Raw genomic sequence first — 27,803 nt, 5'->3', positions numbered from 1 at the left:
GCAGCCGCCGGCAAGATCACATCACTCCAGTGCTGAAGGAGTTGCACTGGCTACCGGTTGTTTACCGGGCCCAATTCAAGGTGTTGGTTTTGACCTTTAAAACCTTATACGGTTTTAGCCCAGTCTATCTGAAGGAGCGCCTCCAGCATCGTCAGGGATGCCACTCAACAAGATCAGCCTCAGAAGACCTTCTCTCGATCCCACCGGTTAAAACAGCTAGACTGGTGAGGACTGGAGAGAGGGCTTTTTCAATAGTGGCCCCCACCCTGTGGAACTCTCTCCCAAATGATCTCCGCCATGCCCCTTCTATGATAAGCTTCCGCTGGGCCTTGAAGACCTGGCTCTTCAGGCAGGCTTTTGGGGTGGGTTAGGTTTCTTACTGTTATGGTTTTAAATTTTAATGTTTTAATGTATTGTTTTATCTTGTACGTCGCCCAGAGTGGCTGGACAACCAGCCAGATGGGCGACTAATAAATTAAATAAATAATAATAAATAATAAATAATAATTCTTCTGAGCAAAGCCATATCAACATGGTTTAACAAAGTACTGGGCAAGCAGCTGGAAAATGAAGATTCCTATTCAGATCACAATTCTCTGGGTGGTCTTAAAATAATAGGAATACATTTCTTAAAATCCCTATACTTTCCACACTGAAAAACGAGACAGAAGTAGTATGGGACTTTTTTCCCTTGGCTTTCAGTTATAAGAACAAATGGTTCAGAAGTTCTCTTGGCCTAACTTTTCAAGCACTGGTGTGGATTTTCAGATATGAATGGATACGTTTTGGTTCTTAGTAGAAAATGTCTCTATCATTTTAAAGGAAGAACACTGGAACTTGCTGCTCTACTTTCCAAGCCCAGAGTCCATGGAACTCTGTTGATGCTGAACTAATGGGATTCAGCTAGGAAACTTAAAGTAAAGCCATCAGCCAGTCAGCACAGCATTCTGGCCAATTCACTCGATCAACTGGCATGTTCAAAATGTGGTTTGAGTGGGACCAAGATGTGTTTGACATGTGGTGAAGAAGTCACATAACTGCCTCGTTGTGCACCCAGCTTACAACTCCAATTTTCATTTAAAAGACTCTCAGACTTTTGTAAAAGCTGTACTGTTCTAATACCTGAAAAGATATTTTACTACTTCCAGTTAGACTGTAGCCAGTAATGCAAGGGAGCCAAGAGTGTTAGAAGAAATGGCTTTGGAAAAGGCAAGCACCACTCAAATAGTACACAGTATCACAGTACTATGTCGGCAAGCTGCAGTCACTTCACCAAGATGTGAACAGCAGCCTCTTTCCATATCACCATAATTTCTTAATCTTTTAAGATTAAAAGACTAGTCCACAGCAGTGATCCCAAACAATTTACTCAGAGGTTTCACAAATATAATTCTGTCTTTATCCATCACTCCCTTATGAGCTCCATTAACTGACTTGAAAGTTACACCGAGAGTGTGGGATCTACTACAACGTCATTTCTTCTCTTGCCACCAGCATAATATGAGAAGCCCAGAAGATGGCTGCGAACTGCTTTTGTACCCCCAATGGAATTCCTCTTTTAGACAAGAAGACTGATAGATTCTCATTTCTGGAAGGCTAGAATAATTAGCACTTTTTATAACCTGGCTTCAGGATACTTCAAAAACATTAAATGCCTCTTCTGAATCCCAAAATGAATAATTGTACTCTCCAGTTCCTCTTTCCTTGCTACCAACATCAGGCCAGGGAAGAAACAATAGTTGAGTGAAATAATCAAAACCAGCTGCACAGAACACCACACGTACACATCACCCCTCTAATGAGGCCCCTTAAAATGAGGTACAATGAAGGGCAGCCTGGAGCATTTTGTTGCTGTAAGTTGAAATGCAACTGGGAAGAAACATCTTGTATGTCTTGTTTAGCCAAAAGTTCAAAGTAAATTATTAGACTAACATAAAGGAACAGCAAGCAAAACTAATATATGAAATAGCAAGAAGCATGTAAATAGTATCAATACACACTTCACCAAGGACTCATAAGAAGTTAGGTGACAAATGGGACAGCAGAAGGTCATAGGAGTTGGGAAGATTGAACTAGTCTCCCCTTGCAGGCCACTGCAGGTCTCTCCAAAACATTAACAACTCCAAACTCAGTTTAAAATGCATGGGTATATGCTAAACTCAGTTTAAAATGCATGGGTATATGCTAAATTATCTATCTCCATAACCATGTGATTTAGGAACTTGATATAAATAAAAATGAACAAAAACTGAGACAACGTATTTTCAGATATATTTATTTGTGAGTAGCCTTCCTAATATATGTCCCCAGGTGATTTACAGACATAAATCACTGGCTACAGCTATATAAAAGTCACATTCTATGATTCACAAGGCTGAAAGAGAAATTCCTAGGCTCCATCATCAAATCACAAGATGCCCAAGCAACCAGAGCTGTGGGATTTTTCCAGCTCTGAAAAATACAGTAAAGCACTGGTATTGTTTGAAAATTGGTAAATATAGACAGATGAACCATAAACACAGTTTTTTAAAAACAGTAAGGATTCAAAAGCTACTGGGCTAAGTTCAAGGTTCTAGATTTGGTGTACAAAGCCCTATACAGCTTAGGACCAGGATACACGAAAGGCCGTCTTATCCCTTATATACCCAGTCAATCACTGCGCTCTGCAGGTAAGGGCCTCCTGCAGATACCATCTTATCAGGAGGTCCATTCTGCACAACATAGGAAATGGACCTTTAGTGTAGTGGCACCTACTCTTTGGAATTCCCTCCCCTTAAATATTAGACAGGTGCTATCTCAGTTATCTTTTCAGCGCCTACTGAAGACCTTCCTCTTTGAACAAGCCTTGTAAGCAGAGACCTTAACCCAGTCTGCGTCTGTGTTGGAATTGCTTTTTAATATTTTTTTAACTGTTTTTAAAAATGTTTTGTTTTATTATGTTTTTAGGGTTGTCTTGTTTTAATATATTTTAAAAGTCTGTTTTTGAGATGTTTTAAAGTGTTTTTGTTGCTTGCGTTTGCTGCCCTGGGCTCCTACTGAAAGGAAGGGCATCATATTAAAGTAATAAATAAATAATAGCAAATAAAATCCTGTTCTATGCACAGCTATCACTTCCACGTAGAAGAAAGTATGCACTTTGTAGGTTTATCATAATTTGTGACAAATGAACATTTCTTTCATCACATAAGATTTGTCACACATTATGGTGTATTCATGCTATTTCCTAAATGAAAGAAAAATTGTCTTGTATAGAGAAGCTCTAAGAGCTTAAAACCTGAAAGACATTTTTGGTATGCATCATGTGAAACACCACTGAAATAATTATTGATCAGATGGGGACCAACTGTAAACGTAACATTTTAAACTGCTAACCCCAAATTCAATATAGAGTTTTCATGGCCTTATTTTACATAAGCTTCTTTTTTGTTCAAAGACTTACCTAGCCGCTTGTCAGTTTCGTGAGGTGTTTTAAGAACTGACTGTGTTCTACTAAAACTGAGAGTTAAGGCACTGACTTTAGTTACTTACATTACATATTCAGCTTACTCAAATTTTCCGTGACAAATATAAGAATTCTGTCTGCAAGGATACCAGGAAGGAGAAGAAAGCAGGCAGAGAAAGCACTAGGAGCCTGCTGCTGCTTCAGTTGGACTGCTTTTTGTTTGTGTTTTGTTTAATTGCACGGCTTTTAATGTATTTCATTTTATAAATGTTGTGAGTCACTCTGAGGACTCCACTCAAAAGGTGGGATATAAAACAAAATTGTGTTTCCCCTCAAAACATATTTCTGAACATCAATATCCTGAAGTTCTCTTAAACAGAAAAAGATCAGTCAGGAAAAAAAAAATGTATGAACCACTAACAATGCATACTTTGGGCTAGTTACCCCAACAGCTACTCTGTCTAGTCTCAACCTGTTCTGAGAGCTAGATCTATATTGTTCTCTACTTAAGATAATCACAGGTGATGCCCACGTTATTCATCATTTGGCAGAGCCATGTTCATTCTCAAACAGAGATTGTTCTGTTAACCTTATTGCTGCAAGATAAGCAAGCTAATCTACTATAGTTGCAAGAGAACAAGAGAAAATACCTGAACAATGGAGAGAGATTTGGAGAGAATATTACCTAGAGGTATGTGAGTAACACAATATTTTCATACTGCCAAACACCTGGGCTCCCAAGCACCACACACTAACTTCCATCAGCAACAAATGCTACTTTCAGACAGAATCCCCAAAGAAGAATTTTTCTACTCAGCTCTTCAGTCTATAAAGGCACCATGGCACACTTACCAGACACTGGTCTGGTTCACAAATAGCAGCAAGATAAACCATGGCTTACTGTGAAGAAGCAGTGCACTAGTGCATGCTCCTTTACTGTACCTACCCATCTCCTCCCTGTTCCATGATGAAACAACCATTAAATGCAAAACCCACACCCATGATTTCTCTCCAAACAAACCACAAGTGGTAAGGCAAGAATAAACCTTGACTACTACTTGTGGTTTGTTTGGAGATAAACAAAACAATAAGCACAGCTTTGAACATAATGGCAATGCACTGGTCTGGTTTGTTTCATCCCAGTGTGGTACAGGAAAGACGGGCAGACACAGTAAAGGAGCAAGCACCAGCATATTGCTTATTCAAGGTAAGCCTTGGCTTGTTTTAGACTATGGCTAAAGCATATGTGATAACTGAGCTGGTGATGTCAGACTTTGTGGAAATCCAAAAAGAACCATAATATTCTTTCCAAAAACTATACAAGTTACAAACTGGTTTTTATACCAGGCTTGTAAATCACCATTTGTCAGATCACCTCTGGCAAGTGAAATATCATGTCCAGGTGTCCAAGTAGGGAAATGTTTTAAGCTATACTATGTTTGTTCTTTCACAAATCATTAATGTAAGTATGTATGAATAGGCAGTCTGAAATCCTGGAAGGCCACTGCCACTCAATGTAGACAATACAGAGCAAGATGGACCAACAGTCTGACTTGGTATAAGGCAGCCTTTCCCAACTAGTGGGCCACCAGATGTTGTTGGACCGCAATTCCCATCTTTCCTGACCATTGGCAATGATGGCTGAGGCTAACATAAGAACATAAGAAGAGCCTGCTGGATCAGGCCAGTGGCCCATCTAGTCCAGCATCCTGTTCTCACAATGGCCAACCAGGTGCCTGAGGGAAGCCCGCAAGCAGGACCCGAGTGCAAGAACACTCTCCCCTCCTGAGGCTTCCGGCAACTGGTTTTCAGAAGCATGCTGCCTCTGACTAGGGTGGCAGAGCACAGCCATCATGGCTAGTAGCCATTGATAGCCCTGTCCTCCATGAATTTGTCTAAACTTCTTTTAAAGCCATCCAAGCTGGTGGCCATTACTGCATCTTGTGGGAGCAAATTCCATAGTTTAACTATGCACTGAGTAAAGAAGTACTTCCTTTTGTCTGTCCTGAATCTTCCAACATTCAGCTTCTTTGAATGTCCACGAGTTCTAGTATTATGAGAGAGGGAGAAGAACTTTTCTCTATCCACTTTCTCAATGCCATGCATAATTTTATACACTTCTATCATGTCTCCTCTGACCCGCCTTTTCTCTGAACTAAAAAGCCCCAAATGCTGCAACTTTTCCTCGTAAGGGAGTCGCTCCATCCCCTTGATCATTCTGGTTGCCCTCTTCTGAACCTTTTCCAACTCTAGAATATCCTTTTTGAGATGAGGCGACCAGAACTGTACACAGCATTCCAAATGCGGCCGCACCATAGATTTATACAACGGCATGATGATATCGGCTGTTTTATTTTCAATACCTTTCCTAATTATCGCTAGCATGGAATTTGCCTTTTTCACAGCTGCCGCACACTGGGTCGACATTTTCATCGTGCTGTCCACTACAACCCCGAGGTTCAGTTCAGACCCCATGAGCGTATATGTGAAATTCAGATTTTTTGCTCCAATACGCATAATTTGACACTTGTTTATATTGAATTGCATTTGCCATTTTTCCGCCCATTCACTCAGTTTGGAGAGGTCTTTTTGGAGCTCTTCGCAATCCCTTTTTGTTTTAACAACCCTGAACAATTTAGTGTCGTCAGCAAACTTGGCCACTTCACTGCTCACTCCTAATTCTAGGTCATTAATGAACAAGTTGAAAAGTACAGGTCCCAATACCGATCCTTGAGGGACTCCACTTTCTACAGCCCTCCATTGGGAGAACTGTCCGTTTATTCCTACTCTCTGCTTTCTGCTTCTTAACCAATTCCTTATCCACAAGAGGACCTCTCCTCTTATTCCATGACTGCTAAGCTTCCTCAGAAGTCTTTGGTGAGGTACCTTGTCAAACGCTTTTTGAAAGTCTAAGTACACTATGTCCACTGGATCACCTCTATCTATATGCTTGTTGACACTCTCAAAGAATTCTAATAGGTTACTGAGACAGGACTTTCCCTTGCAGAAGCCATGCTGGCTCTGCTTCAGCAAGGCTTGTTCTTCTATGTGCTTAGTTAATCTAGCTTTAATAATACTTTCTACCAGTTTTCCAGGGACAGAAGTTAAGCTAACGGGCCTGTAATTTCCAGGATCCCCTCTGGATCCCTTTCTGAAGATTGGCGTTACATTTGCCACTTTCCAGTCCTCAGGCACGGAGGAGGACCCGAGGGACAAGTTACATATTTGAGTTAGCAGATCAGCAATTTCACCTTTGAGTTCTTTGAGAACTCTCGGGTGGATGCCATCTGGGCCCGGTGATTTGTCAGTTTTTATATTGTCCATTAAGCTTAGAACTTCCTCTCTCGTTACCACTATTTGTCTCAGTTCCTCAGAATCCCTTCCTGCAAATGTTAGTTCAGGTTCAGGGATCTGCCCTATATCTTCCACTGTGAAGACAGATGCAAAGAATTCATTTAGCTTCTCTGCAATCTCCTTATCGTTCTTTAGTACACCTTTGACTCCCTTATCATCCAAGGGTCCAATTGTCTCCCTAGATGGTCTCCTGCTTTGAATGTATTTATAGAATTTTTTGTTGTTGGTTTTTATGTTCTTAGCAATGTGCTCCTCAAATTCTGATGGGAGTTGTGGTCCAACAACATCTGGTGGCCCACTAGTTGGGAAAGGCTGGTATAAGGCAGCTTCTTATGTTCCTATGGCCACATTCACATCATACATTTATTCCACTATATTCTGGAATCAGGCCTGCAGGTAGGTCATTTGGGGAGGGTGCTGAGTGTTGTTAGGAGGTCTGCATCCCCCTTATAATCTACAATTCTCAGAATTGTCTGGGAAGAGAGACTGGCTATTAAACCACTTGGCGAACTGTAGCTCTGTGAGAATAGGAGTCTCCTAATTTTATTTATTTATTTATTGCATTTGTATACTGCCCCATAGCTGAAGCTCTCTGGGCGGTTTACAACAATTAAAAACATTAAAAACAAATATACAAATTTAAAAACACATTCTTAAAAAGCAATTTAAAAACGCATGCTAAAGTGCCTGGGAGAAGAGGAGAGTCTTGACCTGGTGCCGAACAGATAACAGTGTTGGCACCAGGCGCACCTTGTCATAAACACCATTCCATAATTTGGGGGCTACCACTGAGAAGGCCCTCTCCCTTGTTGTCAGCCTCCCAGCTTCCCTTGGAGTAGGCACCCAGAGGAGGGCCTTGGATGTGGAGCGTAGTGTATGGGTGGGTTCGTATCAGGAGAGGCGTTCCATCAGGTATGGTGGTCCCAAGCCGTGTAAGGCTTTATAGGTTAAAAAGCAGCACCTTAAATCAAGCTCAGAAACATACAGGCAGCCAAGCCGGCCAGAATCAGTTTTATATGTTCAAACTGTCTGGTTCCTGTTATCAATCTGGCCACTGCATTTTGCACAAGCTGCAGTTTCCAAACAGTCTTCAAAGGCAGCCCCACGTAGAGCACATTGCAGTAATCTAACTTGGAGGTTACCAGAGCATGAACAACTGAAGCCAGGTTATCCCTGTCCAGATAGGGATGTAGCTGGGCGACCAACCAAAGTAGGTAGAAGTCACTCCATGCCACCGAGGCTACCTGAGTCTCAAGTGACAGAGATAGTTCTAGGAGAACCCCCAAGCTACGAACCTGCTCCTTCAGGGGGAGTGCAATCCCATCCAGGACAGGTTGGACATCCGCCATCCGGTCAGAAGAACCACCCACTAACAGAATCTCAGTCTTGTCTGGACTGAGCCTCACATGATTAGCCCTCATCTAGTCCACTGTCGCAGCCAGGCACTGGTTCAGCACATTGACAGCCTCACCTGAAGAAGATGAAAAGGAGAAATAGAGCTGCGTGTCATCAGCATACTGATGGCAATGCACTCCAAAGCTCTGGGTGACCGCACCCAACGGTTTCATGTAGATGTTGAACAGCATGGGGGACAGAACTGACCCCTGCGGAACCCCATACTGGCGAGTCCAGGGTGCCGAGCAATGCTCCCCAAGCACCACCTTCTGGAGCCGACCCACGAAGTAGGAGCGGAACCACCACCATGCAGTCCCTCCCACTCCTAACTCAGCCAGTCTTCCCAGATGGATACAATGGCCGATGGTATTGAAAGCCACTGAGAGATCAAGGAGAATCAACAGAGTCACACTCCCTCTGTCTCTCTCCCGACAGAGGTCATCATACAGGGCAACCAAGGCTGTTTCCGTGCCAAAACCAGGCCTGAAACCTGACTAAAATGGATCCAGATAATTGATCTCATCCAAGAGTGTCTGGAGCTGGCCTGCCACCACTCTTTCAAGGACCTTGCCCAGGAATGGAACATTTGCTACCGGCCTAGTTATTAAGATTTTCTGGGTCCAGGGAGGATCTCTTCAGGAGTGGTCTCACTACCGCCTCTTTCAGGCAGCCAGGGACCACCCCCTCTCGCAGATAACTCTCAGCACTCTTCATAAGCTACACTTCCCAAGATTCTTTGGAGGAAGCCATGACTGTTTAAAGTGGTATATAATAGTGGAATAAATGCATTGTGTGGATGTGGCCTACGTACAACAGTACACAAAAGGATTACAAATAAGACTTGAACAATATGCAACTCCCCATGCCCTTTTGGGCTATATTAGTCACGATCCTTTATCACTAAACTTTATAGAAGCAGAGAAGCAGTTGTAGAAAACAATAAAATCAATAGTAGCATATTACTAACATTGCATATCCACTTCCACCACCCAATTTATGCTGTAATATTGAATTACAGAACAGATATACTGAACTCCCTTGACAACTCTGCATGTGAACTAAGGTTTCAGAAGATGGAGTGTTACTAGTGCATAGTATCACTGGGCATCACCTATGTAGTTTTAGTAAACAGTTAATAAAATAAACTGGGGGCAGGGACAGCAGTTAATATAGGTTTAGTTGGTCAAACGACAAATTATTGGATAACAGTGGCTTGGATAATCAAATCTAATTAGATGTATGAGCTGTTAACTTTAAGATGTCTCTCTAGACCAGCCTTTCCCAACCAGTGTGCCTCCAGATGTTCAAATCAAATCAAATTTAATTTATGTGTTGCCTATCTGGCCAACTGGCCACTCTAGGCGACGTACATGTAAACAGTTAAAACACAATACAATAAAATACAATAATACAATGTGAAACAATGCAGCAGCGAGAACAATACTGGTACAGGGTTAGAGGCATTTCAGTCATAACAGTTAACCCTCCCCGGAAATCCCAAAGGCCTGTTGAAAGAGCCAGGTCTTTAAGGCTTTACGGAATACGTTTAGGGAAGAGGCGTGCCGTAGATCTTGTGGGAGGGAGTTCCATAAGGTGGGGGCCGACCACAACTCCCATCAGCCTCAGCCAGCATTGCCAATGGTCAGGAAGATGGGAGTTGTGGTCCAACAACATCTGGAGGCACACTGGTTGGGAAAGGCTGCTCTAGACAATAATGGAAGCACAAGAACAGTCTGAACACATACAATATCTTCTACTGCTGAAGCAAATCATTCTTGGCCCTATAGTCATAGTTATATAACAGCCACTCTAAAAACTCTTCCGAAGTAGAATAAGGTGCAAGTAAAATAAAGTGATATTGCATTTATGTTGAGGGAGGATGTTGAAAGAGCTAATATAGCATGTTAACCTGCTGTATCTGACCCTCAAACCTTTATTAAGGATGGTTGACTAGTGACGTACTGGCCAGATCTCACAAGCTATTTTATGTTGTTCCTGCCTGTGCTATGAAATTGTAATAGATGTAGGGCAATGTATTTACCCATATTCCCACTCATGAAGAAAATGTTTTCAAAACTGGAAGAGAAACGCACATAACAGAAATGTAATATGTTGTACCTTACTTTATGTGCTCCAACTGTGAAACCCTTATAGCATGTGTAGGAACCTGTGGCCCTCCAAATGATGTTGGACAACTTTTATCATCTCTGACTACTGGCCACACCAGCAGTGACTAGCATCTGGAGGACCATGAGCTCCTCAACTATGTTGTACAGACAAAGGCAACTTTACTATGGAGCCTTACTACTCTTGAGAAAATGGTCAAAAGAAGCAAGCTTTCAGGCCCCTGACCACTACTTGGAGAATAAAGGGGCAGCAGTTCTCAAGGGAAACCCATGTAAAGTACATAACAGTCTAAATTGGAGATTACAATAGCAAATGGGCTACTGTGGCCATACTGTTACTTTCCAAGAACAGCTGTAGCTGGGAAACCAGGAAAAGCTAGAAAAAGGCATTCCATGTCACTGAAGCCACATGGGCCTCCAGTGATAATGCTGGATTAAGGAGTTTCCCCAAACAATGTACTTGTTTTTCAGGGGGAGCACAATCCCAGCCACAACATGCTGTCTACCCTCTTCATGGACCCAAAAATGACACATCCACAGGGCTTCTGCTTTGTCAAGATCCAGCCTCAGTTTATTCACTCTCATGCAATTTACTGCATCCAAGCACTAGTCTAGCACCTGCATTGACTCACCTGATTCTTTTAACAACGAAAAGGTGATCAGCATACTGTTGATATGTTGCACCTAATCCCCGATTACCTCCCCTAGCAACATTATACAGATGTTAAAGGGAATATGGGACAAGATGGAACCTTGCAGGACCCCACACAACTGCCATGAAGCTGAGTAGAAGTTCCCCAATGCTATATTCTGGAATCAGTCCTACAGGTAGGAGCAAAACCACCAAATCTCGTGCCTCCAATTTCAACCCACACAGCTGATCCAGCAAAATATCATGAAAACCACCAAGAGATCGAGGAGGATCAACAGGGATGCACTCCCCCTGTTCCTTTCCCAACAGAAGTCATCCATCACAGTGACCAAGGCCATTTTGGTCCAAAACCAGGCCTGAACCCAGATTGAAAAGAGGTTACACTTCTGGTTTCCCCTTCTTTTATTGCAACATACTCTGCTGTGAGCCTATGACACATAGGGACCATATGTCTATCTATGCACACATTTGCTATTAGTTTGCCTTACCCAAAAACTCCAAGAACAGAGAGAGAAACGGATAGACAGAAGTATTGCACAATCAGTTCCTAAAGTCAGTTTCTAGCCATTACATAGTGATTTAAAGCAGATATACAAGAAAACAGTTCACATTGTTAATACAGGGGCCATAGCTCAGTGATAAGAGCATCTGCTTTCCATGCAGAAGTCTCAGGTTCAATCCCCAGCAGGTAGGAACGGGAGAGAACCCTGTCTGAAATCCTGGAGAGCCACTGCTAGTCAGTGTAGACAACACTGAGCTAAATGGACTGGTCTGGCTCAGCATAAGGCAGCTTCATATCCCTCATTCTAGGCTATTGACATAGTTTTCCAAATGGATGCCAGTTATGGATCCTTTTCCAAAATAAAGGGAAAACCTTGGCTTAAGCACCTTAGTTGGCAGAAGCAAGCATTCCAGGATAACAACTACTACATAGAAATTTTGGAATTAGTCCCTGCTAATTTCCATAGCCTGCTTAGGAGCAGCCTGACAACAGAAACAGATCAGCTTACACTGAAAACTAAAAGAGGAAAGTCAACCACAATGGGGGAGGGGGATATATGTTTAAGATGAAGAAGGGTGTTTTCTGTTTGAGAAACAAGAGCCCAGAAGAAGCCTTAAAATTAATGACAAGTAGTCCTAGAATAACATTTTTATTTATTTTAAATATCCCCAGAATGCTATTCAAAGTTTATAGTAATTTGCAACACTAAAACAAAGCAATACAGTATAACCTGAAAAAACACAGGCACAGCAAAAAGCACCAGTGCAGCAAAAAAAAATTAAAAACAAGAGCAGGTCAAACTGCCATTATTTCCCAAAAGCCAAATGAAACAACAGGTTTCCACTTTCCAGAGTGGAGGAAGCAATTTGAACTTCCCCTGGAGTTCCAGAACAGAAAGGGCCCTGCTCCTGATGGAGACTAATATAATATAGAACCTCTGTTTACAGAAATATGGATCAGTCTTGTCAGGTTTTAAATGTTGTGAGGAGGGGTCATATGAGATTTCCTTAGGTAGCCAGGACCCAAACTATTTACAATTTGCACTATTTAGAACCAGCACTTTGAATTGGGCCCAGAAATTAACCTGGCAGCCTACACAGACGCTGTTAACAGGTGGATCACCTCATTCCGAACCAGTGAAAGTTTTCCAATCATCTTCAAAGGCTGTCCCACATACAGTGTATTACAACAGTCAAATCTAGAGGTCACCAAGGTAAGAATCACCATAGCCAGGACTTTCTCTTCCAGCAGCAAGTATAGCCAGCCCATCAACCAGAACAAATAAAAGGCACTGTGGGGCACAGCTGCCACCTAGGAATACAGAATCAATTTTGGTTGAGCAGTATCCCCAGCCTATAAACTGGAAGGGTCACCTAATCCAGAACAGGCATACCTGCAGCTAGTCAATGCAATGGCACCCCCACCCCCATCATCATCAATTCCTTCTTTTCTAGATTGAAATTAAGTTGATTAATAACCCTCAACTGGTCCACCACTGATTGCAGCACTATTCAAAAATTGCACTGCATCGCCTGGATTTGCTGAAAAGCAGAAATAGTGTCTTCAGCATGTTGGTGACAGCAAACTCAATACCTGCCCCTCCCAACAACTTCTCCCAGCAGTTTCACAGAGATGTTTAACAAGTTGAAAGACAATACAGAACCCTTCAGAACTCTACAGGATAATTGCCATGGGGAAGAACAAGTCTTCTAGCAGCACCTTCTGGAACCTGCCCTCTAGGAAGGTGCAGAACCACTGCAAAGCAGTACCTTGAACTCCCAATCTTGAAAAATGGCTGATAAGGATACCATTCCCAATAGGATCGAAAGCTACTCAGAAACCCAGAAGAATCAAGAGTCATAATCCTCCTGTCTCTCCCAATGAAATTGTTCACCAAGACACTCAAGAGTTTTGATTCCAAAGCCAAGTCTGAAACCAGAATAAAATAATTAAGTTAATCCAACAATGTCTGGAGTGGGCTGCCACTAGCCACTCAAGCACTTGTTCAAAAGAGGCACTGTTGGTCTGTACTACATGTCCTCTGCTACTCAGGGAGACATAATTTTAACTACCAGCTTGTTTCCTTTTTAGGGCAATTCAAGAAAACACTACTCCAGCAATGTTCTGTTCTGATATACAAAAAGACCTATGTAGTCAAGAAAGAGGTAACAGACAGATTCATCTGTTGGTTATGACAACTTTGACTGATGTCAAAAACATCAAATAATGATCTGAAAGCCAAAAAGAAAGCTTGTAAGACAATGGATGACTAAGCATAAGCATATGAAAAGAGATGCTTTAGCTCAGATACCCAGACTCGTGGCAGGAAAATGAACAAGATAATGCACTGAAACCATTGCAATACTTACTAAAAGATTAGGAAGTATAACATTCCAATACATTCACTTCTTATTTCTGCAAGTCCCAGAGCATTTGTTGTTCTGATGTGGCAGGGTTCAGCCTCTTCCCTTGATCCCATTTCTATTCCCCTACAACAGGGATGGGGAACCTTTTCAACCCAGCAAATCTTGAGCATCTCCATACCCAGCAAGCCACTCTGACGGGTAGATGGAGCTGTATACCTGTCAACCACTTGATGTCATGGGAACCATTTTCCCTTTACAAGCTACACTGCCAAGTAAAATCTCAGCTGATCCAAGCGGTGCTTGCAGTCAGCACCAGACTTCAAGCCCTGCTTTCAGCAGGGATCAGCTCCACTTGGGAGCTCTGGTTGGCAGCTTCTGAGTGGAACCAATCTCAGCTTGCATTTGGCACCAAATTTAAAAGGAACAACCAGGAACATATTTGCTAAGGAACAATCAGGAGCACATTTTAAGGCTCCTAATTATTCCTCCGCAGTTGTATCCTTAATTTCCACAAGTGTTGACATATATGATTATACCAGGTGTGAGGTGGCTGGGCATGGATTGGGGAAAACTGCCTCACAGAGCAAATTAGGGCCCCTGCCACACATAATTAAGCCTGTGGACTAAAAAGTTCCCCACTGCTGCCCTACCATGTTGGGTACAGACTTTTTCCACGTATATCCACATTTATTTTATTGTCCTCTCTAGATACCTGGCCCTTTATCAATGGAAGATAGCCCACTCTACAGTTTATTGTTTGCCTCCTGTTACTCCCAGGCTAGACTTGCCTCCTCATTGCCCTATTGAGACAACATCCCTTACCAACTCCACATCCAATATAGTGAAGTAATTGGCTCCTTCAGGGAGGATTCGGTGTCTTGAATCCCAGCTGGCAGGAAGCAAGTACATGGTCTGTATGATATTCAGGAAGCCTAATATAGTGCATCCCTGTTTGTTCACAGTGACTATTTCAGTTATTGGACCTGTGGAAAGAGTAGATTAGCACCATGCTTGACTAGTGAGAGAAGTGCTGACTCCATGAGCATGCATCTCCACAAAGAAGTGTACCTCACAATCTGAGAGCCTTGTTTATTAGTTTAAAGGGAACCAGAACACTAAAGCACCAAAATCCCAATGTTATTATGGAAACTGAGAAATGAAAACTACCATTTCACAACTGGATTTGCATTAATATGCTGCAAGAATATATTTACCTAGAAAAGAGTAGTAAGCCATCTCTGTTTTATCAATACCTAGCCATTCTAGAAAGTGGATAGTTTAACATTGTTTCTGTTTATCCTGCTGCTAGTAGAGGTGACCCATTCCTTCTACACACACTGACATCTATGCGTCCAAACAACAGTCTTCAGTTACAATGGAAGAACTTTCCCAGAGCACCCTCATTCTGCATTTATTAGGTAAGAGAACAGCTGCAACTCATCCCAGAAAACATTTTTTCAATGCTACACAGAACTTGGGGTTTATCTCATGCCTGAAGCAGTTACAGCAAGGATAAGAATGTAACAAAACAATAACTCTAAATAAGAAACAGACTTTTTACAGGGAAAAAAAAGAGAAGGCTTCCCTAGAGACAAAGCACTCAGCCTTCTATCTAACCTTCCAAACTCCTCCCCAATACAAGGCACTCAAAAGAGCTGAATATATTAAAATAAAGCAGCCAGCACAACCAGCTTCTCAAAACACAGCAAGGGACGTAAAACACAGATCAATTCCAAGTTCTTCTATTACAGTTGCTCAAAAAACGTTTGTCATTTGCAGATGACATTCTGGTTGGCTCTGGCTACACCTACGCTACACCTCACAATATCAAACTGTCACTACACCCCATCCTAAACATTTTTCTTTGAAGGTAAAATGATCCCGTATCTCTTCCAAATCTTCCCCCATTCTTGAAAGCCCTCAGTCAATTCTTAGCAGGATAAATTGATAGGTCAGTGAATGTGCAGCATGAGCCCATTACAGCTGTAAAGATGTATACATTATGTTATTCTTATATGCTTGGCAGTGATCCTTCGTAGGAAGGACACAAGTGTGTAGTGAATGTATGTGGGCTGTAATTTTGTGAGTGTGGCTGGTTCGGGTATGAATGATTGGTTGGCAGAAATATTGTACGAGGTAATGAACGTTATAGCAGTAAGGTGAATGAATGGTGATAGTAACACTGTGTAAGTGATGATGATGATTAGACCTCTTCGTCTCTAGTTAGAGGTCTCCAAGCACTTACAAAATACTTAAAAACAAGCATAAATACATTGTATTTACACATTCATACAAAAGCACATGTAATTCATTTTTTAAAATATGCAAAACAATCCCCCGTAACAGTCACAGGAAGCTCTGGCTGCACGCTAATAGCAAAATCATTACAGTCCACCAAAAGCCTGGGGGGGGAAGGTATGTTTTTACCTGGCACCAAAAAGATGTCAGCAAAGCTGCCAATCAGTTTGTGTGAATAGTAGGTTCACAGTTGTGTGAATAGTAGGTTTTATGACAGCTGGGAGTTTGTATCATGCTGCCTAGTCACTTGCCCCTATCTTATTTGTATATATACGGTTATTATGGATATTGTGTATTTATATACTTCGTTTTTCTTAATGTAAAACATTTGAAATTGTACTTATTGTAAATGTATTTATTTTTATTTTCAAAAGTCACAGGGTGGTTCTGCAGGACCTCCAGTGGCCAGAGAGGTAAAGCACTTCCATATTTAGTATAATTTTATCTTCTAGTCCAAAATAAGGGACATATCATATTCAAATAACCATGGAATCTCCCAGTTTAAGAGCAAGATCAAAGCACTCCTCAAAGGAATGCATTCTACAGGAATTCTACTAATTTATAATTCATTTTTTCTAAATCAATTCAACCTTTTAACCTTCAACAATGTACTTTAAAAAGGGCTCTAATTCACAGATTAGGGCTGCAATCCTACACACACTCATTTACATCAAAGCCCATTTGAACTCAATGGTGCTAATTTCTGAAGATATATCCACAGGATTGGACTGCAAATCATCTAAAGCATTAATCAATCAGTTAAAGGAAAGTGACCAACTAATAATAAGTTGATACCCCAAGTATAATGCAATAAAAATGTTAAAAGTGCTTATACTGAAAGCTGTTAATTGCTAGCAAGTCATATTTACATTTATTTATAGTAAATATGTTCACTCATGTTTTTAGCCTCAGCCCTCCATTTGCAATATGGGGATAACTGTACTAGCCAATCTGACAGGATGTAAGGATAATATGTGAAGCAACTTTGTATAACAATTTTTCCTTAAGTGTTCAAAGTATCTTACCCATTAGAATAATTTTTTTTTAAATAAACATTTTCATCATAAAAGTCTGTACTTTTGCCACTGGGTGACTTTGGGCCAGTCACTGCCTCTCAGCCTCATGAAAACCCTATTCATAGGTCCGCCATAAGTCGGAATCAACTTGAAGGCAGTACATTTTATTTTATAGGAAAAACCATGTTCCAGATTTTTTCAGCTGGATACCTTAATCTAAATTTTCATAGCCAAGTAGGAAGGTTATATTTTGGCTTTGTGGATGATTAAATGTTTGTTGTAATGAACAATTAAATAAAACAGGGTTATAGAACATGATAAAAAGAAGAGAACTCGGTGAATTTGCATCCAAATAAGTATGTTTAGGTTAAGGTTGTAAGAGTTTGTAACTTCCATACCTATTGAAAGGATACAAATGGGCAGAGCAATTCAACTCAGGGGAAGCCTTGTAAGTGGTGCCGGCTGGCAAAAAGTTCCACCACTTCCAACTGCTGTTCACGAGCCTCTGGGTTGGCTGAATGCCAGGTCAGCCAGGAGCCGTGCACAGGGACCAGAAAGTAAAAGCCTGCTCTCCCAAATATGCCTACCAGGGAATAAGCCCTCTCCACTGACTTCTACTGAATTTATTTTCTTACTGACCTTTTTCTCGGCATAACTTTTGCTTGAATTGGAACCTGCAGGAGCACGGAGCTGGATGTGGCCTAACTCCCCTCACCTGACATGCCCCCAACATGCCCTTTTTACAGGCGGGACTTACACGGGCTTCATTTACACCGGGCTTGGCTGAGCTGGGCTGAAGGATTCACACTGGCATAACCTGACTGAGCTGGGACTGAGCTGGAGATCCTCCGCATCCAACTCCTCTCAGCCCAGCTTAAATACCAGTTGGATTGCACCCTAAGCTTCCTCTGGCAAAGTAAAAGGGTAGATGAAAGAAATTTGGGTAAAGGATTGTACTGATGTATTTCTATTTCCTGCATATTTTCCCTCATCTTTTTAGATGGTTCCTCGACTTGAAGCATCATAATTTGTCCTGAGCATTCAGCAAATAAATTAATATTTGGGGTTTTTAAAGTTGTTTTTTCTTAAGTTTTTAAAGAAATATATTTAGGGGGGAAATTAGGCAGACAACACACCTATTTCTCGACATGCTTTCAGCATGGCAAGAAGTAGGGAATTGCTTCTTCCTTTGGATCTCTCTTCCTATGTATGTCCTTGGTTAGCAAAAGACCCCTGTACATTAGGTAGGAAATTCAACTGAGGATCACGTTACACAATAGGTTTTCACCCACTCTTACTAGACCTTACTAGAGCAGGGCATAAACATATCTAATTAATTTAAAAAATTAAATAACTGATTTTAATCAAATGTCCAACTTTCTAATTAATATATTTTCTCAACAAGCAAGCATTCAAATTGATTGCTATATCAATTAAACTTCTCTTTCCATCTTAGAGCTTTTATACTACCCAGGACCATAATCCAAAACCTCTGGTCATGAAACCCACACATGCCACTTATTTCTGCTTCAGGAACAACTATGAAATAAATGTTTTTGTTTATTTGTTTGGCTTTTCAGTATACATGTAAGAACACTAGGCATAATCACTTACTTGAAGAAAAAGTCAACCTTGGAATTTCATCACTTGCCTGGTAATCAATGGCAATTAGGAATTGCAGACAGGTGGCTGAGCAGACAAGTGCTCCAGAATAGAAACCAAGTGGGCTGCTGGACAAGGGAAGCTCCCTCCTCCATGCCCAGATACCAGTGGCCTGCAGGAGGGATACTCTCTGTTCCTCTTTTGACAGCCCACTGCAGGCCAGGATTTTTGGAGGGGTGGGGCTAGCAACTTTAGTGGTCTTGTTTACATGATTGGATTAAGTGTTCAGAACCTTCACAACAAGAGCAGTTCATAATTCCTGGACAGAATATTTGGTCTCCATTGCGTAAGTAAATGTTCTGGCCCTTTGGTTCACAAGAGTCTAACAGCACAATCCTATATATGCCTTCTCAGAAGTAAGTCTGACTGAGTTAAGTTATATTTTCTGCCAGGTAAGTGGATTCAGAATTGCAAACAATATTCATAATTTATACAACAGCTATAGTTGCTTGTTTTGTCCACAAGCCATAACAAAAGTCTCAGATGTTCGCAGACAAAAAGACTAAATGCCAACAGACAGTATTACAACAAATCTGGTGAAACTGCTCTAATGCTAGGTTCATTATTTCAGACAGATTTATCACCAATGTGAATGCCCAACAGCTTGCTTGGTTTCATTCTCTTCATAATCCACGTAAGCATTGAAGTGCTCTTGCCCATATTTCCTGTCCTAGGTAATACCAGCATTGCAGGCTTCAGCTTGCATGTCTTCTGAATTTCTTTAATGCAGGAAATATAATGATTGTGTTGGTTCTTGCTCGTACCAGGACATTCATGAGGCAGCAGGTTCACTTATTCTAGTCACAGTAAAAGCTGCCCCCATCATCAATAAGGCCAATCAGACATTCTCCTTTATAGCAATCAAGGCAGCCAGACCTCCCCACTCCCATTTTCAACAAAGAAAAAAGATATGTAGATAATTTAGAGACTTTAACAATACAGCAGTAACTAATCCTTATTGCACTAAACAGTGGTTTCTTTGAAATGTGGCCAACAAAACAGATGCCTCTTTCCGACTTAACCTACCAAAATTGTAGGGAATGGCCTGCCGCTAGAAATTTTGCAGTGCTGATTACTAAGGAGTGGGGAATCATTACAGCTGGAACAATTAGACATATTAGACTACCTGTATTTAAGTGATTTAAACTGCAATCCTAACCCCACTTTCCTGAGAGTAAGCCTCACTGAACTCAATAGGAGTAGACATAATCAGGATTGTAGTACAGATTGCATTACTTCCTTGTGAGCAGTTGGATAATATTGCCTGAATGTTTTCACTTATTATCTCTATTAAGTAGAAGGTATTAAGAGACTTGATTTATTAACAAAAACGGAAGATCCAGGCAAAGGAGGCTGAAATATCCCCCCATCCAGCTAAGACTCTTCTTATCTCAGTTAATGATCCCTGATGTCTCAGCTTCTGTCACATGTATTATATATTTATTATATTTTTATCCCATCTTACTACCTGGAGATGTATCTCTAAGGAGGCTAACGTATTTCCATTAAAACAATTATACATATAAAATAAGACCCAACCATCAGCATACAAAAGGAAGAGAGTAGTAACATTTGATGCATGAAACTAGGAAAGAAATCTAAAGTATAGGTTTCATATCACCACAGAAAAGACCCAAATCCCTCTGGCTACCAACCTTATCTCTGAAAGGCAGGAATAAACTAAGCAGGGGCTAAGTCCAAGCTCTTAATATATGGGCAGGTTCGTATGGGAGTGGGCCTGCTCTCAAGCCATTAACAATTATGCAACCACAATACCTAACACACTGCTACACAGTGTTTTCCACTATCTCTCTATACTTTAGATTGAACTATTATTCCACCTTCCTATGGGTTTCTAGCATCTATTAATCATTAGGGCTGCAAAGTTCAATTAATTAGATATTTTAATAAATAGATCAGCTAAGAATGCCTAGATAAATTGGGCATATTTTATAAAAAGTTATTTTTAATACAAGCACTTCAACTCTGCAGATAGCAGGCACTTTCTTAAAAGCATTCCCCCTCTTCTCACAAACAAGGGACTGGTTCTTCTAGGATTATGCTTACTACAACATGTCTACATCATCCAAAACAAAGTATACTTTTTGCTCCAGAATTATTGCTTCTTAAGTAATTTATGCAAGTATAATTAATTGATTGATTCAACTAAAGCTCATGATTAAACTAGTGAGATTTCTTTAATTGGGTGAGAGCCTTATTGTCATTTTAAAACCTTTATGACACTTGCAACATTTCAGCCTTATGGACTAGCCCAAAGGGTCTTTCTTACTCTCCAGAATAAAATAATAAGACTGGTGATCCTCAATGAGGGAACTGATAAGGTGTTCATGACATAATCCAGAAAGAGAATAGATTTATGCTTAAGCATGATGAGGACACAGGCAGGGAATCCCTAACGGCCAGAAAACACAATGAGCTCCTGAGGGTTATGGCATTTACAGAGTTTGGAATTGGAGTTGGGACATTCGCGTTTGTGCTCAAGGGGATTCAATTTGCTGTCTAGCGCTTGGTCAATTTGCTTAATCACTTCTTCAAATGTAGGTGGGAATACACAATGTCAGCCCATTAACAGCTTTTAAGAGTCTTAACTCTCTGCTTAAATAAGAAAGGCAGTGCAAACAAGAAAAGAAAGGTCGTAGCTAGATTTGCCTCTGTGTCCTCATTCTTTTGTTCATTTGTTTCCCAATCAAAATTTACAGTCAAGTGTTAAGTCATTGCAAAACTGACTTCCCCACCCCTCAAAGGCAAGGGGTGGGGGTAGGACACAATACAAGAAAAGGCTGATATTTTCTCCTTGAAAAACTCACTGAAGAAGTCTTAAGTATGTTTCAGCAAAAACAAAGCATCTTGTGGCACTTTAAAGACTAACAAAATTATAATAAATACTTTATGAAATTATAATAATTACCTTTTTTAAAGCTACCTCTAGATTCTTTCTTATTTTTGTCAAAGAATTTTTTTTGGTCTTTTCTTAAGTAAGTTTTGCAGGACATGGTTTCAATAGTAACTGCATGAAGTGAAAGAAAATATGTTGGTTTGCTATATCACTCAGCTTCAGCAGAACACTGTACAGGTGTAACTGCATGCAACACAACATATAACAATAGGAACTTTCTTTATATAATGAAAGCCTTAATGATGAGTTTACTACCCATAAAGCACTTCACCCATACAATCCATTCTATTTCTATATCTGATATAGTGATATTGATTCATATCAAGTTGTGTAACAGATGCATGATAAAAAAAACCTGCTACAACTAAAATAAGGACTTCAGAAAATCAATTACATGCATCTTTATCTTTGATAAAGGAAACCAACACAGTATTTCACTTTTGCTCTTACTCTTCAGGAAATATCCTAGATGCTAAAAAGTCATTCATCAATTTTAGTTAGTCAAACTTTAGAACACTGGCTGTCATTCTGTGCGTGAAATATGTTGTTTTTCAAGCACCTACATTTTCCTGTTTCCATTGTTCATTTTAAATTACTAGTACTAAACTGAGATAAGAAAGTTTTTAGTTTCTTGTTTTGATCTGACAGTTGTTCACTTTAACCAGTCTTCCACACCTTGGTACCCTCCAGATGTTTGGGCTACGATTTCTATCATCCCTGACCCACTTGCCATGCTGTGTGCTAATGGGAGTTTTATCCAGGATACCAGATTGAGGGAGGCTGATGCTGTGTTTAAAGCCAGGGCTGGCACAACACTGCAAATCTCTTAACCATGGTCCAAGGCTGGGAGATCATGCAATCTCACCTTCTTTCTTGCACTCAGATTCCTTTTCCCTTCTCCCGTCAGAACTTACCAGGACACAACCTCCCCCTCATCCCACCAAGTTATAATAAAGGCCAAATCAGCAGATTCTTATGGCTTCCTGTGGAACTTCTGTTGTGACCATCTTCTGAGAGAATGGGCAGGATATGTGATACCAACAACAAGTCCAGGTACTCATGTCCAGACATTGCTTGGATAGATCATATTCACTGAGCATCTCTGGACACTTGTCATATACTAGTATGAAGATAAACCTCCATGCATCCACTATGCAAATCCTGCATACACTTGCAGGGGATTCTGGGGTTTTGTTCCAAGAACTGTACCCCTTTTACAGATGCCTGTTCAGCATCACTGTCACAATGTATAACACAATGCATAAACTCAGAGTGCATCCTAAAACACACCCAATGCTCTTCTGTTGATGTACAATGTGTGTAATGAACACTAATAGGCATGCCAACTTGGGAACTCATGAGAAACTTCCAATGAACACAAGATTTCTTTGGAATGCAATTTGAAAATTACTGGTATAGAATAATGCATATTTGTTAACTGTTTTGGTGGCAGATAAAATTAGTCTAGTGTTTCTTTTCTTTTCTGCAATCCAACAGATGAGCAGTATCTAAGTGGACATTAAATGTCATTCACAGATATTATTTACTTACACAATGGAAAGGTAACTTCTCTTAGATGTAATCCTTTCACTTGGAGCCTAACTGGATGCACGCCTTCCCCACCCCAGAAATCTGCTCATAAATAGATGAGCACAGAACATTTGAGGAAAGATGATGAAATTCACACATTTCCTGAGCCTATCACCTCTCAGTAGAAGTAGCCTACACACTAGTTTGAACAGTAAAATTGGGTAGTGTGGAGACAGAAAGGATAAAACCTGTTAAACATGCAACAATTACATTTCTTCAGTGTTGTAAATCATTCAGTTGGAAACTGAACAAAGACATTATACAGGAGATTGCCTTATCTTCAAACTCCCTCTCTGGAAGAGAGATATCTCTAACATTTCATGTAGAAAAAGTTTCCCTCAAATGATGCTTATTATAGTGGGACATCACCAATAAAACAAACTTTCAGTGGGACAAAATGGCATAAAGGAGTTCCATTTATCACAAATCTCCTTCATAGAAGAGGAAGGAAAACTTTAATCATACCATATTTCAAACCAAAACAAAGAACTTACTGTCCGAGCACCACTTGGGGACAAGGCTCCACTGGGCAGGTAGGGGCTTCCCAGTTCTGGGATCATCAAGAAGGGATAACTTGGATAGGGAGTCCCTTTAAAGAAGCCTCCATCTTGCTGTCTTCTGATTACTAGGGAAGAATAAGACAGTAAGTTAGAGGCAGAGGGTAAAAACTGCAGTCACACACAAATTTCAAAATGCAAGGAAGTTTGAGGAATTAAAGAAGTCAAAAAAATTCTTCAAGGTTCTTAAGAGAATAGCTAGAATTACAGAGAAGAAATTAGATGTGAGATTTACAAAACACCTAAGGCATATGAGATGTATTATCCCATTTGCAGACAATATGGCACTTAGGTTACCTGAACTGAAGTTATGCCCAAGCAACTGATGTTTACTTAAATATTATGTCCCACTAAGTTTAGCGGGACTTACACCCAGGTAAGAACATAAGTGTACATATAGCTTAAGATGCAATTTTAAGCACCAAGATCATGCTTGGTAACAACAGCTGGTCTTCTCTGTTAAGTAAACATGACCTCCAGATAATCAAGCAAGGAAACTTTACAAAAAGCAATGGAGGTGGGGTGGTTTTAATTTTGGTTTTAATCTCCATAAATTACCAATATGGAGATGCAAGCTACTCTAGTAATTTTTGGACACACTTGCAAAGCTGACTTACATTAGTAATTCATGTCCATGTAAATATTTTTAGAAATCTGAACCAACAGGTAGATAAAATCACACCACTACATTATATATTAATATATCAAGGACAGGTGCTACTCCAGATTCAAGCAAACACTAATGTAGATTTTCAACTATTATATTCAAAAGCACGGATTTAAACTGAAAGGGGGGGAGGGGGAGAGATGATATCCCAAAAGGATAAAGCTGAAGCAAAATAAGACAAAATCCAAATGCTTTTAGGCAAATATCAATTTACTATTTCCACTGAACTTCTCCCCTACTTCATCCTGGCTCTTTAAACAAATTAAAAACCCACTCTATGCATCCTTATTCAGAGGTAAGCCTTACTGCTTTCAATGGAATTTACTTCCAAGAAAGCATACTTTGGATTTTAGTCTTAAGTCATTTGTGAGTCATGACTATATTTTAAAGAAGTGTCTAACCAAAACGTTAAGCGTAAATATTAGTGAGCAGGTTCCTACTCCCCTGCTCCAAGATCTTCAATCTCTTTTCCTTTCATAAAACCAGAGTTTATGTATTTACTGGGAATGTCACTAAACCCAACATGCAAACCTGCAATCCCCTATGCTTACTTGAACTCAGCGGGATTTGCTTCTGCATCAAGATGCATAAGGCTGTGCTATACCTATCACTAATCCTAAATCTGTTTAATCCAAAATAAAGTGGCAGACTTGGTCATCTCTTACAGGAAGCACAAAGACTGACTCTGCAATGAGAGACTTACAGGGCAATCCTATGTGTTCCCGTGGAAATAAGCAAACTTTACTCAATAGAGCCTATTCCTGGTAAGTGTTCATATGACTGGAATCCTACAGTGGTATACATATGCAACAATAATCTTAAATACCACCACAAAGCTTTTTGCTTGTGCTCACCCAAAAAGGTAAAGACCACTAATTCAACAGGGCTAACTCAAGGTAAACATGCATAGCACCACCACCCACTTCAGGTTGTTGGTAACAGTGGCCCCACACCTAGATCCGGATGCCAAACCCATTTTAACACCACAATCCTATTTAGAGTCAAGAGCACATAAACCTACTGCTTTAAACAGGTTTGGCCTACAATCTTATCCTTACTTCCTTGGAATTAATGTTAACCCTACTTCCTTGGGATTAATCCCTCAAATGGGGCTTTCTTTGGGTTTCACGGCACCTAAATCTACCTACGATCCCGCTAATTAGAATTTAGCCCCCTAGGCTGATTGCTGCTGTATCGTCAGATGATAATGCATGTTTGCTCAAACACCAATCCCACCAAGAGCGTCTCACTCGTGTAACAAATTTAACTTCCCAGCAAGCGAATTTTAGGGCGGCGTCAAAGCGAGTCGCTCTGATTGCAAATCTCAATTAACACACAAAAACGAGGCGGCCTGTTGAAGCGTCGCCAGGATCAGGGCCAAAAGGGGGCAGCAACGAAAGCCAACGAGGAGACGGGACGGCACGGCAAATAGAAGCTCCTCCTCATTCCAGAAAAGTGAAGGGAAGAAAACGAGGAGTCGCAGGCCGGGAAGAAGTAGTAGCCGTCCTGAAACGAGAGCGCCATCTCTCCTCTTCCCCTCCGACCCCCCCAAAAAACACATTTGCCTTTTCCCTTCATTTCAGGGTGAGGGAGAGAGACCGGGGGGGGAGAGAAAGAGGTTTCGCTACCTTCGGCTAGAGAATCCCGCGGCTTCTGGAAACTTTCCCGGGGTTGCTGAGACGGTCTCTCCGCCTGTATTAAAAAAAGAAAGTGGGAAAGACACAAATAGTAAATTCTGAATAAAGAACAGTGCCCTCCCTCCGGGCAAATAGCAACTAGACTCTGCTCCTATTTCCCCGTCACCCGTTTCTTCGCAGCCCCCCCCATAGAGCAGCTTCTCGGTCACCCTCGCCCCCTTTTGTGGCTCCCCTTCCCTCTCCCTGCGCCATAAACTTTACCTCAGACTCGGAACCCGAGGCGCTGCCGCTGCGGTTCTCCGACTCGTTGACCAGCGACGACTTGAGCTCATCCAAGTCGCCGTGAGCCGAGCCGCGCCCCCCGGCGCCCTTGTCCTGCTCGTCGCCTTCGTCTTGGAAAGGGATGAGCTCGTCCGGAGCGCCCAGGTCGTCGCCGCCGCCGCCACTGGCCGGCTGCAGCTGAGGCATGGTGCGGCGGGGTCCCGGTGCGGCGGGGGGCCGCTCCCCGCACCCCGCCTGCCTCAGCCCGGCCTCCCGCCTCAGCCCCGTCCCGGCGCCGCTGCCGCCGCCGCCCAAACAAAGTTTTGACACTCGCGAGAAGGGGAGGAGGGGGATGAAGAAGTAAAAGAAGGCGCCACGGAGCTTTTTTTTTTTTAATCTTCTTTCGGTGTTGAAGGAACGGGATAGGCGGGAAAGGAAGAGATCGAGGGGAGGCGGCACCCCAGAGGGGGGTTGGGTGGGGGGGTTAGGCGAGCGAGGCAAAATCCCCGAGTTGCTCCGGCAGCGGCTGGCGGGGACCCCTGCCTAGCCCACCCGGGGAGGGTCGAAAATGCGAGCGAGGGGCCGGGATGGAAGAGGAGGAGCTCCCGCTGCAAACTGACACCCTGAGCCAGTACTGGGGGATGGACGGGAGGGGATGGAAACGCCCCCCCTCCACCTTCGCGGCCACAAACAGGGACGGCCACCGCTACCACCCCTACGTGCGCGCACACACACCCCGATCGGGGACTCTCCCCGGCTGCTTTACTCTGCTGTTAACTACCCTTTTCTCCACCACCACCCGTAAATACATATTTTCCCCATACAATACATTTATACTCCATTTTTATTTTAATTATTGAACAAACAACGTTCCAACTGAGGGGAAAGGGGGGGGGAACTCGTGAGGGGAAAATGATATTTTGTACAAAATAAAGAGTCAATCAAAAAAGCAGGAAATTGGACCCTCTTGTGTATTGGTAAACGCCCCTCTTTTCACAGTAAAAGGGATGTTTCAACCTCCACCACCACCCCAAAAAAAGCGTTACTGAAGGTTCTCCTCTTGACTGCTCTGCCTTTAAATGGGCCATAACCCGCTGACTTGTGTAAAAATGATTTTTGCAGCCCCATCCTGTGCTTTCAGCAATAAGGCTACAATCTTAAAACACACTTCCTAGAGAGTAAACCCCATTCAATTTTAGACTTACAGCAAAATCCTGACCAGATCTTCTCAGAAGGAAGTCCTATTGAATTCAATGGGGCTTACTCTCTAGTAAGTGGAGTTAGGCTTGCAGCCTTACTTCTGAGGAAACATGGTTAGGCTTGTTCTGCGTGTCCCACTATGGCTTTCGTGGGACTTATTC

At 41.6% G+C, this 27,803-nt stretch overlaps 1 protein-coding gene across 2 annotated transcripts in view; it reads right to left on the bottom strand.

Annotated features, from left to right (window-relative positions):
• The window catches only part of TCF7L1 (transcription factor 7 like 1), a 102,698-nt gene extending 75,505 nt beyond the window's left edge, over positions 1-27,193 (bottom strand). Inside the window, exons 1-3 of one of the 2 annotated variants that reach the window (XM_061592414.1) lie at positions 26,443-27,193; positions 26,173-26,236; positions 23,815-23,945 (exon numbers count right to left, since the gene is read on the bottom strand). In XM_061592414.1, the coding sequence (XP_061448398.1) occupies positions 23,815-23,945; positions 26,173-26,236; positions 26,443-26,649 (402 nt within the window). In that variant the 5' untranslated portion in view covers positions 26,650-27,193. Of the gene's footprint in view, positions 1-23,814; positions 23,946-25,095; positions 25,743-26,172; positions 26,237-26,442 lie in introns of those variants that run through there. The other variant, XM_061592415.1, reaches the window with a different exon arrangement.
• Between the last annotated feature and the right edge of the window lie 610 nt (positions 27,194-27,803).

Source organism: Rhineura floridana, chromosome 12 (assembly GCF_030035675.1).
Source record: "Rhineura floridana isolate rRhiFlo1 chromosome 12, rRhiFlo1.hap2, whole genome shotgun sequence".
Taxonomy (NCBI): Eukaryota; Metazoa; Chordata; class Lepidosauria; order Squamata; family Rhineuridae; genus Rhineura; species Rhineura floridana.
This window is presented reverse-complemented; position numbering and strand designations above follow the sequence as displayed.